The 17,050-nt window shown below is 38.3% G+C and overlaps 1 protein-coding gene across 1 annotated transcript in view; it reads left to right on the plus strand.

The window, feature by feature from the left end:
• HMCN1 (hemicentin 1) overlaps window positions 1-17,050 on the plus strand; it is a 194,130-nt gene that overhangs the window by 46,754 nt on the left and 130,326 nt on the right. Inside the window, exons 5-11 of the mRNA XM_032192128.1 lie at window positions 1,552-1,723; window positions 3,589-3,695; window positions 7,537-7,657; window positions 8,264-8,527; window positions 8,798-8,942; window positions 12,168-12,289; window positions 15,718-15,993. Coding sequence (XP_032048019.1) covers window positions 1,552-1,723; window positions 3,589-3,695; window positions 7,537-7,657; window positions 8,264-8,527; window positions 8,798-8,942; window positions 12,168-12,289; window positions 15,718-15,993 — 1,207 coding nt within the window. The remainder of the gene's footprint in view (window positions 1-1,551; window positions 1,724-3,588; window positions 3,696-7,536; window positions 7,658-8,263; window positions 8,528-8,797; window positions 8,943-12,167; window positions 12,290-15,717; window positions 15,994-17,050) is intronic.

Consider the following 17,050-nt stretch of genomic DNA (forward strand, 5'->3'; position numbering starts at 1 on the left):
CCATTCTGTCCTGCATTCCATGTCTAACAGTACTTTGTATTAGGTGCTTTAGATTTAAAAATAAACAATCAAACAAAAAGCAACGAAGTCCATGGATGGTGATTAGTCAACTTGCCTGAATAAGGGAACTTTCCTTCTTGCTTCAGGTAATTAGTAGGGTATGACCAGAATTTGTATTTGCATTTGTATTGCTAATGTCTATTTGAAAATATAATGCTACGGTGTAAGTGTGAATGCTCTGTAGAGATTTTTCTTTAATCCTTTTCAACACCATGTTGATCTTGCCTTCACTAATATCTTCTGTGAAAATTGTGTGGTATTTGGGGATTGAGTGCACCCTCAGTAGGTTTGCAATAATGTTTGTTATTTTTACAGGTGATCTGTTTTGTCATATTATGTGTGTGTGTTCTTGATGTGAGCAGTTGAAGTAGAAACAGAAGTGTGCCTTCGCTTGGTGTTGGTGCTTTTTCCTATGTATTCCAAGTGCAGAGGTGATATAATGTCAGTTCTTTTTGGATTCCTGTGCTATTGCGTCCTGCTGATATGAGTGCAAATCCTGTTTACACTGTCTGTAGAATATCTTCATTGCAATTAATATATTATCACTGTATTAGGCTTTATCAGTCTTTTTGCTGAGTGTGATGTGGTAGCTGTGTGATGTCCAATGATTTAAAAAACAAAACAACCTAGGTGAAAGTTGGGGGTATTACAACAAATTAACATGGAATCTCTACAAGACAGTAGGGACAGTACTTCAACATAAAACAATAACAAATATTATTGACAGTACAAATATTATTATATTGACAAATTATTATTAATAATATTGACAAATATTATTGACAGTTCTGGATGAGAAGCTGGACCTGAGCTGGCAGTGAGCCCTTGCAGCTCAGAAGGCCAACTATGTCCTGGGCTGCATTAAAAAGAGGTGGCCAGCAGGGAGAGGGAGGTGATTGTCCCCCTCTACTCTGCGCTTGTGAGACCCCACCTGGAATACTGCGTGCAGGCCTGCCTGGAGCCCCAGCACAAGAAGGATTTGGAGCTCTTGGAACAGGTCCAGAGGAGGGCCACTAAGATGATCAAAGACTGGAGCACCTCTCCTCTGAAGAAAGGTTGAAGGAACTGGGCTTGTTTAGCTTGGAGAAGAGAAGTCTCTGGGGAGACCTCATTGCAGCCTTCCACAACTTGAAGGGAGTGTATGAACAGGAGGGTGAATGCCTGTTTACATGTGTTGGTAGTGATAGGACAAGGGGGAATGGTTTTAAACTAAGACAGGGGAGATTTAGGTTAGATATTAGGAGAAAATTTTTCTTTCAGAGGGTGGTAAGGCAGTGGAACAGGTTGCCTAGAGAGGTTGTGGGTGCCCCCTTCCTGGAGGCATTCAAGGCCAGGCTGGATGCAGCTCTGGGCAGCCTGCTCTAGTGGTTGGCAACCCTGCACAGAGCAGGGGGGTTGAAACTAGCTGATCTGTAAGGTCCTTTTCAACCCAGGCTATTCTATGATTCTGTGATACTTCAACAGAATAATGACGGTTACTTTCTTTCATAGGTGTTGAAATGGGTCGAAGAAGCAGTTCAAGCCTCCAAAGTGCATCTCTTGTCTACAGACCATTTGACCATGGCTGTAAATACTTGGCAGATCCCTTTTGATCCAAGTCTAAAAGAGGTTACAGTGTCCTTGAGTGGTCCTTCACCAGCAATTGAGATTCGTGATTCATTAGGTGAAGTAGTTTGTGTTTTTTGTGTTTTTTTTTTTTTTTTTTTTTTTTATGATACCATTAAAGTGAATGAAAAAGACAAATAATCCCTACTGCCTTCAAACAGGGAAGACCATATTTATGTGATCCATGAATGTGTTTCCAATTTTGAAAGGCAGTACCAAGATTTCAGGATATATATATATATATATATATATAAAATATTTATATATATAAAAATATAAATATATATATAAATATATTTAAATATATTTTATATATATATATATATATCTCCTGAAATTATATATATATATAATTATTTTTTATTATTATTATGTATTTTTTTTTAATACAGAATCACTTGGAACCCGGAAATCCTCCCTATTCTGACTACTTCTTACCTCCTTCTGCTTTCTTGGTATTTGTCCTTGCATTCCAAATTTCTGGCTACTTCTTTTGCTTTTCATATCCTATATTTGTATACTCATTGAACCATTGTTAATGGATCGCATATGATGGTTGTTTTTATGCAGTGAGTGCTAAAGCAAGCTCCACATTCATTGAACTAAGAGAGCATTCAGAATCAAATCCTCTCTCATGCTGCATCTGTAGCTGAACAGCGTGTAGTGGGGAAGGAGAATCACGTATTTGGGTGCTAATTTGTAGTTGAAAGTATTTTCAACAAATCTACTGTTTATTGTTATTGTTTGTTGTTATGTTGATGCCTTAGGAACCTGGAGCCAGCCCCCCAGAAATGAATTTAAATCATACTTTGTATTCCTTGAATGATTTTTGGCTGAGGATATAGCATAAGTTATAGTATCTTGAAAATATTCTATGCACGGGATTATTTCCCAGCAATACAATCTGGGTGTCCTCCACTAAGGCATTCTTCTTTCTTTACAAGAAAGATTTACTCAGTGTCCCTTCAAATCACAATAACACACAATCCTGGGTGCAACTCTGAGGCTCAGCTGAAGCTTTGACCCCATCTGTCTGCTTTCCTTTCTCGTAGGTTAGCTCCATGCATCTAAATCTATGTAGTTTAACTGAATGTAGTGGAGGCTTGTCTTAAAGCTTTTAAAAATTGACACTGGAACATCCCATCCATAACTTAAGCTTCAGCGCTCTGAAACATCCAGACCTGTTTTGATTGATGATCGTACTCCTCAGTCAGCCTTGGGGGAGAAAAATTCCTCTACAGGGAACCTGTTCCTACATAGAACCATCTGTATATTTGCATGGAAAGGTGTACACATTAAGTGTGGTATGGTCCGTTATGAAAACTTAACTTCTGTCAAGGTCTGTGATGTCTAACAGGCTAAATCTTCTGTGAGGACCTTATAAGCATTCCTGCTGTTGTTAGTCACAGGCTAATTCTTGTCTACCAAGAGTACCTTGCTTATCAATATTTTTACTTGTGGATTTTATCCATTGTGGGATTTATCCAGCTTGGAACAGGTCTGCAGGATGGACCAGTGAGAGGGCTGGCAGCTGCCATATGGGTTAGGGTAAGTGTCTTCTAGGATCCCCTTTGAAGGAGATTGCTTCTGTGCTGCCTTCTTTCACTGGGAGCTGAGTACTGTCTGTGAATAGAACTTGCTTTACTTACAGCTGTAAGGAAACCCAGCAACTGTAATGCTGAAGGCTGTATTAAGGCTCCCACGTGAATGAAAAGAGTGAAAATAAAGGAGCATTTTTAGTGTTCTATTCCCTGCAAGAACTTACAGGGGGTTTTGAGTGTTGCAAATGTCATCGACTCAACTGAATAGTAAATCAAATATCAACTGTACATCAGACACGAAGAAAAATATTACATTTACTCTTTTTTTAGGCAGTACTGTATTTACTCTCTGTTTGATTCTTTTTGTTTGTTTGTTTTTTAGGTAAGCAGATCAGTAAAGGATCAGGACTGAATGAACTGCTAAATATCCACAACTCTGCAAAGGTAGTAAACGTCAAAGACCCAGAGCCTGGAACATGGACAATTAAGGTATAGTTACTGTAGAAATTGTGTATGACTTATCCCAGAGTTTACAAGAGAGTTGTGTAATGATTTACTATATATTCTTATCATAGATACCCACAGATGAGATTGTGTTACATTAAATGTCCTTTTTGAACTATATGTGATATATTTTGAAGGCAGTAGCATGAAATTCTTAATGAGATGTTAACATACTAAAAGTTACTGGTTTAGGTCAAATTCTTTGGATGGAAAAAAGATGAAGTGAATACTGAATTTTTTGATGTCTAGTGAGCAGAGACTGTAGAGATCAGGGGCACTGAGAGGCTTTGCTGTGCACAAAGTCTAGAGGGCTGTAAGGGGGAGATGATATGTACTTTGTAGGCCAAAGATTTTTGCTATTGGGTTCACAAAGTCAGCAAATCTACATTTAATTCAAACTCATTCTCAGTAAATTATTTGAGTCCTACGTAATTGTAAATCAGTTTGTTCATGTGCGTGGTATCTTAGCACATTCAGTTACAGAATGAATCCCAAAAGATGTGGAAACATTAAGAAGGTAAGATCAACATGACTAGCAGTAATACTCAAGTGCTGAGTTGTATAGAGAACTCATTGGATGTTTGTATGCTGCCAGGACTGGAAATGCTGAAAAAAATGGTACGGAGACACCCTGGTGATCTGCAAAAAAAAAAAAAAAAAAAATGGTTTGGGTCCTGCTGGACTTTGTAACATCAGGTATACTGAGTACTGAGCAAACTTCTGCAGTCGGAGCCTTAGGTCTCACAGCTCAGCTCTATAGCTTGTAGTCTTTTAGGAGAAACATGCAATTTAATAAACATTCCATGCCCTACAGAGAAGCAGAGTGCAGAGAGCTCTGGGGTCTCTTCCTGGCCCTGATTGGCCATTGAGGCTCTGAGGCTTCTTTGGGAGCTGAGCCAAGTCATACAATCTCAGAATTGTCAAGGTTGGAAGAGACCTCCAACTTGTGTGTGCCTGCATGGTGCCACCCAAATTTCTGGGTTCTAGAAGCTGCTGAGAGAAGAGCATGCCACATTTAAATGCTCACTGTGTAACATCGAGACAAGCTGGTCACGCTGCTGAATTACCTACCATCAGATAGCCCTCAACAGAACAGTCTGAGTAATTTAATAGAAGAGGGAGCATCAATTTATTTTTGCTAAATCCCTCCCACAAAGTCCTGTCTGCTGACTCAAAAGATTCTTTAAAGTAGGTTGGGAAGGTGTTTCCAGTTGAAAAGGTAAGGGGGTGATGCAGGTGAGTCTGGGGGGGAGAGGCAGAAGTGGGAAGTCACCAGCCTTCCTTGAAGTCTGTTGTTAAGCAGTAGGATGCGACTCTTCTAGCTGAACCATGCCACAAAATCTACCCTCCTGGTTAGGGTTAAATGATCATCTTTGTGATTGAGAAAGGAAGAGAAAAAGCAGTGAGGAATCAGCAGAAAAAACTTGTGATCAAGTCAACTTTGTAGCCAAATGCAGCTGGTTCAAAGGAGTGTAATGACAAATGAGTCCAGAAAATTTCTGCTTAATGAGTGCATTCCTTAAAGCCTAATTCAGCTGCATATCTCCATCATTGTAAATATAAATACATAAATATAACTATGCAATTAAAAATTATTTAGCCATTGTAGCTTGATTTTTTTCAGTTGTGTGAAACAAATATAAAAATGAGTGCTTTTTGTTACTTTAAAAAACAAACAAACAAACAAAACTGTGCACTTTTCAAACATGTTTATGGATGCATTTGGGGCAGTTTTTATTTTCTGTTGTTTACCAGACAAGAAGGCATTTTTTCCTGACTCATTTGAAAAATATGTGTTTGTTTTTTGTATTGTGCTGGAACTGTTCATATATCTGTTTATTCTTATTTCAGTCATCCAGCCTGGGAGGAGAAACACTAATGTACAATTCCAGCGATCCTTGATAAACTACATATTACTGAAAATAGAAAATTACTAATTGGAAAGCAGTGCTTTGGGATGAAGTTTATTCTTAGGTGTTTGCATAGCACTGCCAGCTTCTAGTTACAAAAATGCTAGATGCATTTATTGTTAATAAATGGTAATATTTGATACGGTTATTGTTGCCTTAAAACTTCACAAGTATCCAAAAGTCTGAATAATTCCTAAAGAGAAATAATTTCCCAATGGATTATTTTTCCTTGGGTTGTTTACGCTGGCTTTTTTCATTTGCCTTAAGATTTTAAGAGTGCAAGGAAAAGCCTTCTGAAATGTTTAATTGCAATGTATATTCCTAATACAGATGCATAAGGCTATAAAAAATAATTTTGTCACTGTATCTAACAAAATTTTAACTGCTAATTAATGCTTGCTAACATGAGTTTCACACACTTCACTTAAATATTTCTTTGTATTGTTAACAGCTGGTTTGTATAGAAGAAGGCCTTAAAGATAGTTTTTTTCTGAGGTGAAAGGCCAACCAAATAGAAGCAAATAGGTTGTTTTAATCACATAAACAGCAATTTGTCATAGCATCTGAACAGCTCTCCCCTGGCAGTTAGTTATAAGAAACAACTGCCTAATTTAATAGTAACGTGTGGCTGTGTTGGAGATGCTTGCTAACTGAAGGAATTATGTATTTTTAGGTTAGATCAGGTAATACTCTATCTAGATAAATCTTAATGGAAGGATGTCACTTTGATATTGATTTTCTTTACGTTGTGTGTCTCATAGGTTGCATTGTCTCAGAAGAAAAAATCAGAGTAGGTTCTACTAAATTCAGATGAGATATTGGCATTGTAGACATCACACTTCACAGCCTTTCACGTCTTTTCCTACTGTTCTGGTTGAAATTATCCGTGGGTTTGTCAGTGTTAGGTGTCTGTAGAGTCTAACAAGTGTGCTCAGTGCAGTACAGCGGTTTTCCCTAATACCTGAGTGGCGTGGAAGTAGGGGAGGACAAAAGCCCCTGGGCTTCTGGGCACTCTGGGCAGGCAGTAGGCAGCCTTTTCCTTCTCAGCATGCAGTGACAGAAGGTAGCTCAAAGAAGGCGAATCAAAAATTGCAGAATTGAGGACTTGCATGGAAGTCGCTGTACCCCCAGACAACATCAAACAAAGGCTTTTCACAGAGTGGTCGGCACTGTGCAAGAGTGGCTGGCTGGGAGTGCTTTGTGCTCTGGGGTTTTGCTGATAGAACTGGAATGAGCTTAAGGCAGGGTAGGGACAGGCAGGATGAGGAGCAAGAAGTACTTCTGCAACCTCTGCTTTCCAACGGAGATCTTGACCAGGAAGGAGAGGAACTTTAATGTGCAGTATTGAATGAGACTGGTCTGTACATGCAGCTTACCTCAGGATATGCAAAGCCTGCAATGTTTGCATATGCCTCACAGATAAGATTGATTATGTGTATGTTTAAAAAAAAATGATCTTATTATTAAATAGAAAAGGTGCTATAAATTTTTGTAGCACTGGACATAAATTGTTATTTCTGTACAAAAGCGAAAAATTTACACTGACTTTTCCTTTTGACTTAGGTTTAATTTCCTGTTTTGTAATATACTTTCCAAGTAGCCAAAATGTTAACTTCCAGACATGTTTTCCAATTACCATCACTGACATGGTACAAGTAATTGTTGGACTTGTGTACCTCAGAGACAAATCAATTGGCTCTTTTTGCAGACACTGCAGCTGTCAGGTGCCTTATCTAAAAGTGAAGCATTATTATGGCCTTCTTATGTATAACTTTTGATGTAGGCCTCCATTCTGTCTTGTTTTTAATGAAAGCTGAATTCTATCTACTGAACTTGGTGGATGGTTCAGAAACTTCTGAACTGCTCATGGTTCTGAACTGCTCATGGTGCCTGTGATTTTCAACTTGCTTTTTCAGACATCGAGCAGTGGAAGGCACTCTGTTCGGATCACAGGTCTCAGCACTATTGATTTTCGAGCTGGGTTTTCTAAGAAGCCAACATTAGACTTTAAGAAAACATCCAGCAGGCCAGTGCAAGGTTTGTTTCCATTTTATTCTATGCTAAGCAGTAACCTCTTTTGAGAGTATGTTGAGGCCGCCAGAATCAAGTAGAACTCTAGGATGATCTCTGTGGCAAACTGTGATAATTTTGAGGCCACTGCCTTCTTGTTCTTAGGGCTTTGAATGTGTGAGAACAGCCAACGTTATTCTCTCATCATATTGCCATGTATTTTTGTGTTAGCTCTGTGGTTTTTATTTTTAATGTCCCATAAATCCTGGCATTTTTGCTATGAAATGCCTCAAAATTGCAACTCTGTTTCTGTTAACTTTTGGACACTAAGAAAAAGCTTTTCTCTTTGTGGCATGGTGGGGAGTTAATGAAGTGGCTGCTATTTCAGAAACACCTGTTGGAAGTCAGTAATTTCAGCCCTAATCAGTGCTGTGTCTCTTGACAGCTAATATGCAGAGCATAATTTAGAACAGTTTAGTTTCCTGTTACTTGGTAAGTAAAGGTTGAAACTGAATGGTGCATTTATGGGATGGTGGGCCAAACATATGGCATTTAATCTTTTTTTTTTTTTTTTTTTTTTTTTTTTTTAATTAAACAACACACACTTGAAATAGCGTGTTTCTATTTTTCTAGGGATTCCTACCTTCGTGCTGCTAAATACCACAGGAATCCTTCTTCCAGCTAGAGTAGACCGACTGGAACTTCTGAGTATTACAGGGGAACTTCTTAAGACCTTGCCTGTGAAATACTATCCTGACAGAAAGCCCTATGGACTATGGAATATTTCTGACTTTATTCCACCAGATGAAGCTTTTTTTGTTAAAATAATTGGCTATGACAAGGATGATTATCTTTTTCAGAGAGTTTCAAGCGTTTCATTTTCTAGTATTACTCCTGGTAAGAGATGTGAACTTCAGTGTAATGTAAATTTGTCATATCTGATTTAGTTAAAATTGATATCTCATCTTTTTTTTTCCTGTTTTATAGAAGTACTTTCTGTGTTTTCCATTTTATTCCAAAGTCATTTTTCAGAGTTTTGAAGAACAAGTTAATTGTTATGCTTAACATATAATAAAAACAGAAAGTGATTTTCCTTTTAATAATAGGAAAAGACGAGGTATGTTAGTAGCTGTTAATAATCTGTTGGGAAATGTTTCCTTTCTTCAGATGCTCCAAAAGTTACAATGCCCAGCAAGACTCCAGGGTATTACTTACAGCCAGGGTCTGTTCCTTGCCATGTAGAAAGTCTTATACCTTTTACTCAGCGTTTTACTAAAAATGGAGTAAAACTAGGAGAGGATCAGTTCTTCAAGTAAGTAGTGACTTTTTTTTTCCCAATCCTATTTGTATCCTATGATTTCTATTTACTGTTATACTTTATATCCTATTACTTATGTTCTTTTATTTTTGGTGAAAATTGTTAGGGAAGCTGTATTCTATGGAGAGATTTATAGTAAATATGCATGTTTAACGAGGGAGTACACCATCTGTATAGATGGAGAGATATTGTTTTGGTCAAAAATCCCCTCAAAAGTGTGCTCTTAAATTACCATAAGCTGTGTTTAGAAGGCAAATGCTTTTTAATATATATATTTAAAAGTTCTGTAAAATAGATCAGTAACTACCTTGCTCCCAAGACACTTCTGCAATTATATATAGATGACTATGTAGTATAAAGGAATTTACTTTTTATTTCAATTTGTCTTTCATGGATCCCTTTGATATGTGATCTATGACCTATCCTAGAAAATTATCCTCTTTAGAAAATCCCCCAAAAGAGGAAACCTTACACTGAATCTATCACAAATCTCTTCAGATTACTGTATGGAAAATGGACTACTCTTTCGCTGTAGAATGCAGTAGGAATAAAAAATAAATAAAATCAAGTGAATAGACTCAAAGTCTTTCTTATGATTCTGCTAGTTGAAAACAAAAGGAAATGTATACTAGAAAAAAACATCAGCAGCCTCCATTAGCCTCTTGTAAAGCCTGAAGCATTTCAGGAGAAAACTGAAGACAAAGTTCTAACATTCAATAACAAGTACATGATGACTAAATAGATAAACTCTGAAACTTCCTTTTATGCTGTTGGCAGTGTAAAATGCTGCAGCTCTTCTGTTTTTGTTTTGTTTAATGATGTACCATTTACGTTTACTCAACTCTGGTACATACTTTGGTAGCTCTGTAATTTTTTCCATTCTTTAGTTATCAAACCACCCACATCTTCTCCCTGCTTTTCACATATCCAGCACCTTCATGATCAGGACTCATTTTTCTTTCTCTTATCACAGAACAGAGGAATGAATAGATCACTTGAGTTAATTTAACAAAATATTTCTCAAGCCAAATGTTATTGATCGCAGGTAAACAGGATATAATTTGTCTTGTCTGCATTTTATTAGTGAGGTTCTGTATGGGGTTTGTCCAGTTTACTAGTTGGACTCAGAACTGAGTTGTATTATCACTCTGCACTGGATGAATTTGATTTTTTTGTTTTGGTGACAAGGTGTCATTTGGGGTGACCAAGTGCTGAAGTTCAATATGATATGAATTATCACTGTGCTCCCTGCCAATGGCTTTTACAGTAACCAAAAACCAGGATATGATTTGGTCTTCAGACTCTGCAGCTTGGCTAGGTTGTATTTTCTGAAAGATAAGCAGCTTGACCAGCTAATTACATATACTGTGTATGTGGAGAAAATAAAATGGTTTGGGTATATAAATAACTTGCTGCTGTGAAAGGTGCTGACTTATCGCTGTAAGACATACTGCAAGGAGTTGTGCATAGTTACCGCTGAATTGTGCAGCAGAAACATTGAGGTGTATGTTACTCATCGCTGCTGTTGTATTTCTATACGTATTTATTAACAGACCCCCTGTCCTGTGTTCAGCTTCTCCACTCTGGACTCCTTGTATGCTTCCATTCTCAGGGTTTCCGTGTTCTACATCTGGTATATAGCAAAAGTTGGGAATAAAGAAGGATGGGATTGCATAACTTCACTTTTAATATACTTTCCTTGAAGAAGTTTCTCACTTTTCACTTGGAAGAAATAGTGTTTTAATCCTTAGCGTTTGTGGTTGCTGCCATTTCCATTTGCCAGCATAGCACTGTTAAATGTCATAGATTTGACATATGATATACTAGGTTATCTAGAATCAATATAAAGGAAGAAGAATAACCAGGAAGCCATTTAAGGTCACCACTGATTTCCTTAGGTTTTCCAAGTCACTTTCTCTTTCTTTCTGCATCTGCTAAGGGATGATAAATCACCATATTCTGACAAGCAAAATGGAGACCAAGGGGTCACTAATTCAGTGTTTTCCCATAACATGGAAATTACTTGACAAGCCATGGTGGATATATTTGTGTTCCTTGGTTTTGTTTGTAAACCATAGCAACTGGCCCCAGGGAGCGCTGGGGCACTGCGCAAACCCCTGCTTTGCTCCGTTATGTCATTGTCCATGTGCTTGTTGCACGATTTGTTACGAAACAAAAAAATGTGGTTTTGAATTTTAAGGAGCTGTAAGAGTGTCTGCTTTTAAGCATGTGACCCCCACCAGTCAATGCAGTCATGTATTTATTTCCTTCTCCACTTTAATGTTATATGTGACAGATGCATGATATTAATTACCTATCAGCTTTACCTTGCACGACTTGTAGGAAAAAAACTGCACATATTTCTCTGAATTCATGTTCTGTCACTTTGCTCATATCTCTTCTGTATTTTGCTCTATGTTTTTAGTCCTGGATCTATCAATTCACTCTTTATAGTTGTTGCACTGTTTATTTTTGTGTGGGTAGGCAATCAATGTGCAGATTATTGAGTTAATGTAGTTGGTGCTTGTCATAACTTCTGCTCTCCTGGCTGTACCTCTGAAGTTGACATATTCATATGGATACTTCATTGCTGGATTTTAAATATTTAGAGTGGAGGTAGTCCCTACAGGTGGAAAAGCAGGAAGAGCTGCCTGGATGTATTCACTTTGAAACAGATAGTAGGGTAGGTGCTACCCTCCCCACCCCATGAGCCTAAGAGTGGGTTTACAAATAGAAAGATTTGATGAGAAGCTCTTCACTGGGAAGATGAACCCTCATTAACTTTTCTAGTAAGAGCTGTGGGTTCAGTACTGTGACTGGCTCCATGTAGAAACTGGTGGGTGTTAAGGAGAGAGAAGAACTACTGCTTCTCGAGTAGTAAATGCAACAATGAGGTACAATCAGCTGAGTGAATGACTGCAAATGCTGTGGTCTTAGTTACTGTATGGCACATGTTCATGTATGTTAGTCATCTTTGTAGAAGTTTAACTGAAACATTCTGCAAAAGCTTGCATTTTTTAATACTGACTTAATAATGACTGACAATGTATTTATCTTTTCTTTAACTAAAGTTAATAGATTCTCTGCTGAATCAAACTGGATTTATCTGTTTTTTCCTGTAACCTAACCTATTGTGAAAATCTTTGCCTGCAGTCAGGAAACTAAATCTCTCTTTATTCCTTCAGAAATTTATTGAAACATGCCTTTTCATTTCTTCAGAGAATCATCTAGCATGAGCTGGGAAATAGACCAAGTCTCCTTGTCTGATGAAGGCTTCTATGAATGTATTGCAACTAGCAGTGCAGGGACTGGACGTGCACAGACATTTCTGGATGTATCAGGTGGGTACTAATTCATCCTTCCATGCTGAAATATGGTAACATGTTGTACTGGGATGTTTAACAGAAAGAAATGACACTTAGTACCAATAAAAAGTATTTCCAGTTCTAAGTATATGTTTAATTAATATGTTTTTTCTCACTGATGTACACAAATGCTTTGATGTTTACTCAGGAAACCCGTTTTGAATACTAGCATGGGATTTGTTTTATTTAGTTCCTGCAAGCAGTTGGATTTACAGAATAGATGTGGCCCACAGAAGCAGAAATTGAAATCTGAGATGTCAGTCATTGCCAGATGCCATGTAGAAGTGTAAATCAGTGCCCTTGAATAAGGAAAACACTGGAGCTGAGTCAAAGTGGCAGTGATGATAGCAGAGCTTAGCACAGCAGTTTGAATTCAACCTCAGGTTTTCATGTAACTGCTTGAAATCAAGGTTGTCTTCTATCTCCCACATTAGCTAATTCAGAATGGTTAACCTGAATAATCTGACTCGCAGAATCACAAAACTGTTTGGGTTGAAGAGACCTCTGGAAGTTACCTAGTTCAGCTTTCAGCTCATAGCAGAGCTAACTTCCAAGTTTGATCACATTTCCCAGGGACTTGTCCAATCAAACACTGAATGGCTCTAAGGACAGAGATTTCACAAGCTCTGTGGGCAGCCTGTTCAGTGGTTAATTGCTCTCACTAGGAAAATAGTTTGCGTAATGATCTAGTTGGAATTTCCCATGATGGATATTACAACCATGGGCTCTCATCCTTTGTGCTCAGAGATCATATTCTCTAAAATGGCCCTCTCAGTAGTTGAAGACTGTGCCTATATATCCCTCCATCTTCTTTTTTACAGCCATGCACATTCTTCTCACTGCAGAATGAGTATATTAAAAACAAACTAACGAACAAAAAAACCAACAGCCTGATATCACTGATTCTGTGCAAGGCAAAGTTTGCAGAGAAACAGCCTTCTTATAGCGAGTGGTAAATTTGAGATGAGGAACATCCTTTTAGTCACACAATGTACTCAAGTAACATCAATACTTATTCAAGTCCTAGCTGAGCACTGTTTCATATTTTATCTACCAAAATCCTTCTGGTGAATAAGGTATCACATTTGCTTCTTTCAGTCTGTGCTTTGGAGTACCAGTACCAGCAGCTGTTATATTCCGCCCCCAGAAATTGTGTGCACAAAGATTCTTGGTTAGGATGTTGCAACCATCCTTTTCTTTACAGAGATAATTGAAAGAGATTCCTAACCTTTTTTTCCTGTGATACTGGTGGTAGAACTTGAGAGTAAAGGGGGAGCGTGCAGGGAAAATGCTGTATTGTCTCATTTACAAAATGCTGTAAGATCCACCAAGACTTGACACACGGTGTAAACATGAGCAGCTAGTTCTGTTTTGAGCTATACAGAGGAGTAACGTGAGGGAGGTGCTTTGAAAGGCTTGTATGCAAACATTTGTAAGAAAAGTATCTGAAATTTCTTCTTTGAGCAAAGTAAACAATCTTTTCAAGTATTCGTAGTTTGACTAGCTGACAGACAGTATATCACAGATTTTTGTCAGCTGCTGTGTGAAAGGTATTGGAACTGTGTCAACATTTTCCAGTTTCAGGAAAAGCAAACACTTGAGTTTGACTTTGTCTCACTAGTATTAAATGTTTAAAATGTCAAATGGTTTGTTAGCTTGTGCAGACACATTAACTGAAGTGCTCTGAATACCAGGAATTCAGTTTAGAGTTTGACCAGGGGATTGCTATGTGCTCACTGTTATTCTGAGTCTAGAGGTGTGCCCCAAGGACGGACAGTCAAATAATGGAGGGGTTTTAGTCCTATACTGGCCTTCATCTCTTTCTATTCTTAGCTTTCCAAGTTTAAGTATCGTGTTCTTAGGGATAGTACCATGGAAAACTAGAGAAGATTCATCTTTTCTTCCAAAATACCCCCCACCCCTAACCTGAAGTGCAACATTGGATCTGCAGTCTCAGTAAGCAAGTCCAGCTTTTCTTGATACTGCTCTGTGTTGAAATGCACTGCTCTGGTAGTGAGAGTGAGAGGTGTTAGGGGCTGTGCTCCAAGGGAAGCAGAGCTGTATGCCCAGCGTGTGGCATGTATGAGGGAGTCATTGGTATGCAGAGAGCTGGCCTAAAGCTTGTGAACCTCATCTGAGACCCCACAGGAGACTTAAATGAGGAAGAGTTATGGCTGGCTCTGAGTTTAGGAGCAACTTTTACCCTCAATAAATACATATATGTTTTTTTTCTCTAGGCTTGGTTTGCTTAGGATAATTGATTTTTGGTGTGTGCTGGTAAAGATTTGGTCTTGCTCTTACAGCTGTCTTACTTCTGCTGAAGCATCCTGGTCAGAATATTATTCATTGCAGATTTTTCTTAGCAAGAAACAGTCAGGGGTAGTGCTGGGGAAACCAGCAAATGGAATATATGAATATATCATTTCTGTAACACGTTATGCATACCACGTACGTGGAATGCATACAGAATGCATAGCATTACATAATTTACGTTCTTCAGCATTTAAACATTTTCTGCTTTGTCAGTGATATCTCAAGAAGTATTGAGACAACTGCTCCTATTTTTAGCATTTGTAGCTTCAAAGCTAAATTCCAGTACTCAATACTGTTGCAGCTGCATCCTTCTAGAAGTGCAATTAAAAACGTCCCTCTTTGAAGTGATGGCAGAAGCTACTTGATTGCCCATCAATTAGCGTGACTGAGTTTTCTTGTCACTGTTTCTGATACTGTTTGTCTATCAAGTGTGTGTCTCTGCGTACTGTTTACTGCCTTGTCTTTCCTTCACTGTGCTCAGTAACACCCTTGATCAGGGAGACTTAAAGGAGCAGACAGTGTCTCCTTCCACATATCCTTAGAAACAAACCAATCATGTAAAGAACATGATGATGATGCTTGCAGCAGCTGGTGACTTGGTTTCATCGTCTCTGTTAGAAGAGATTTGTAGTAGCATTTTTTTCCTTTTTTTTCTTCATAAACAAGCCCGCAAAACTCTGGAGTGGAACTCAGATTGTACCATGCATGGTCATACCTCAGAGAACTCAGAGACCTGGTTGCGGGGCTGTGATCTCATGTTGGCTTTTCCTGGTGCAAGATTAGCTCAAAGAACAGCACAACATCCTCTCATACAAGATGTGGCATTTCATCCTGGGTGATGCAATATTTTTTTCACATACATCAGGTGTATTCTCGTCAGGTAGCTTATGTCAGGGAGTGATGATGCTGGCCTGGGATCTCTGTTCCATGGGTTGAGCAAGGTGAAATGAAACTAAAATAGTAACCAATATTACAATTGTTTTGCACTATAGCATACTTCAACTTATTTACCAAGAATCTACCAATGAAGCAAAGGCTCCCAAATCTTTTTTCTCCTTATTTTGTTTTTTTATTCTGTTCTTTCTACACAGAGCCTCCACCCATGATTCAGGTTCCTAACAACATCACAGCTGTCCCTGGCGAAGCAGCCATCTTGACCTGCCTAACATTAAGCACTGTGCGTTACAATCTCACCTGGCAGAGGAATGGCAGAGATGTGTGGCTGAAGGAGCCCCTGCGGATAAGGGTGCTGAGCAATCTGTCTTTAGAGGTGAAGACCGTAAAGTTCACAGATGCTGGCAAGTACAACTGCATCGCTTCTAATGAGGGTGGATCTACTACAGCATCTGTCTTCCTTACAGTACAAGGTAACAAGAAAACTGCCTGTTAAGCTTCCTCTGATATGGTTTTAACTTGCTTCATCTTTTTTTGTGAACTATCTCTCATAGTAACTTTTGCAGTTTATGCCTATTGATGAAACAACTTAGAGACTGGTAGAAAGTAATGTAGTTCTTCCTTGTTTTAAAATACTGGTGCAAATCACCAAACAGGACTTACGCTCAGCTTGTGACACTGCCTCATGATGTGGGCCTCTATGAACCATGGTTTGATACCTCTTCTGAAACTGCCAGCTTAATCCTGCTGTATGTCTGTATAGAGCCTCAGGTATCTTCGTTGTTAGTGTCTCCTAAAGTGTAGAGCACAAAGAGGTAGCTGCAGACAGATTTTGTTCTTGTTTGTGTATGTGCACACTCATGTTCTTAGCAGCATCAGTCCCCAATATTTGTAGCCGAGCCTGACTTTGAGAAAAGTTAAGGACTGCATGTGTGATTTTTATTTCCCCTTTCAGTGAAACTACTGTTATACACGTGCATGTACTTGGTAAGAGTTCCTGTGTTCTTCTGGATTACTTTATATCTCCTTAGAATAATACTTCTAAGTGTTTCTATGTATTACTGTATTAGTCATCTTGTGTCATTTAATACAAGCTAAGAATCAATCAAGATTTTATGAAGGACTACATAAGATAAGGACTTTCAGAGTATGTCAGGACTGAAGAAGAGGCCATGGGTTGAGACCAAGCAAGCTCTAGGTCCATGTTATTGCTTCAAATCAAGAACAAACTTGAAAAAAAAGAAAAAAAAAAAAAAAAAAAACGCAGTAATTTGAATTGGGGCAAATTCTGTTGAAATCTGAAAGTACTTCAGATTTGGTTTTGACTGCCTTGGTCATGTGGAGGTTTGAACCTTGGTTTCCCAGCATGCAGTCTGTGGATAAGAAGAGTCAGAACTGCCAAATGTTATAGAAAACTATTGTGTCCTATATTTTTAGGTTTTGGCTGTATTGATAAACTACTTGTTAGTGACTCTAACAGTATTTCTGCTTGCTAATGATATTCTGACCAGAGTGGGTACCTTATTAATT

Source organism: Aythya fuligula, chromosome 8, assembly GCF_009819795.1.
Source record: "Aythya fuligula isolate bAytFul2 chromosome 8, bAytFul2.pri, whole genome shotgun sequence".
NCBI lineage: Eukaryota > Metazoa > Chordata > Aves > Anseriformes > Anatidae > Aythya > Aythya fuligula.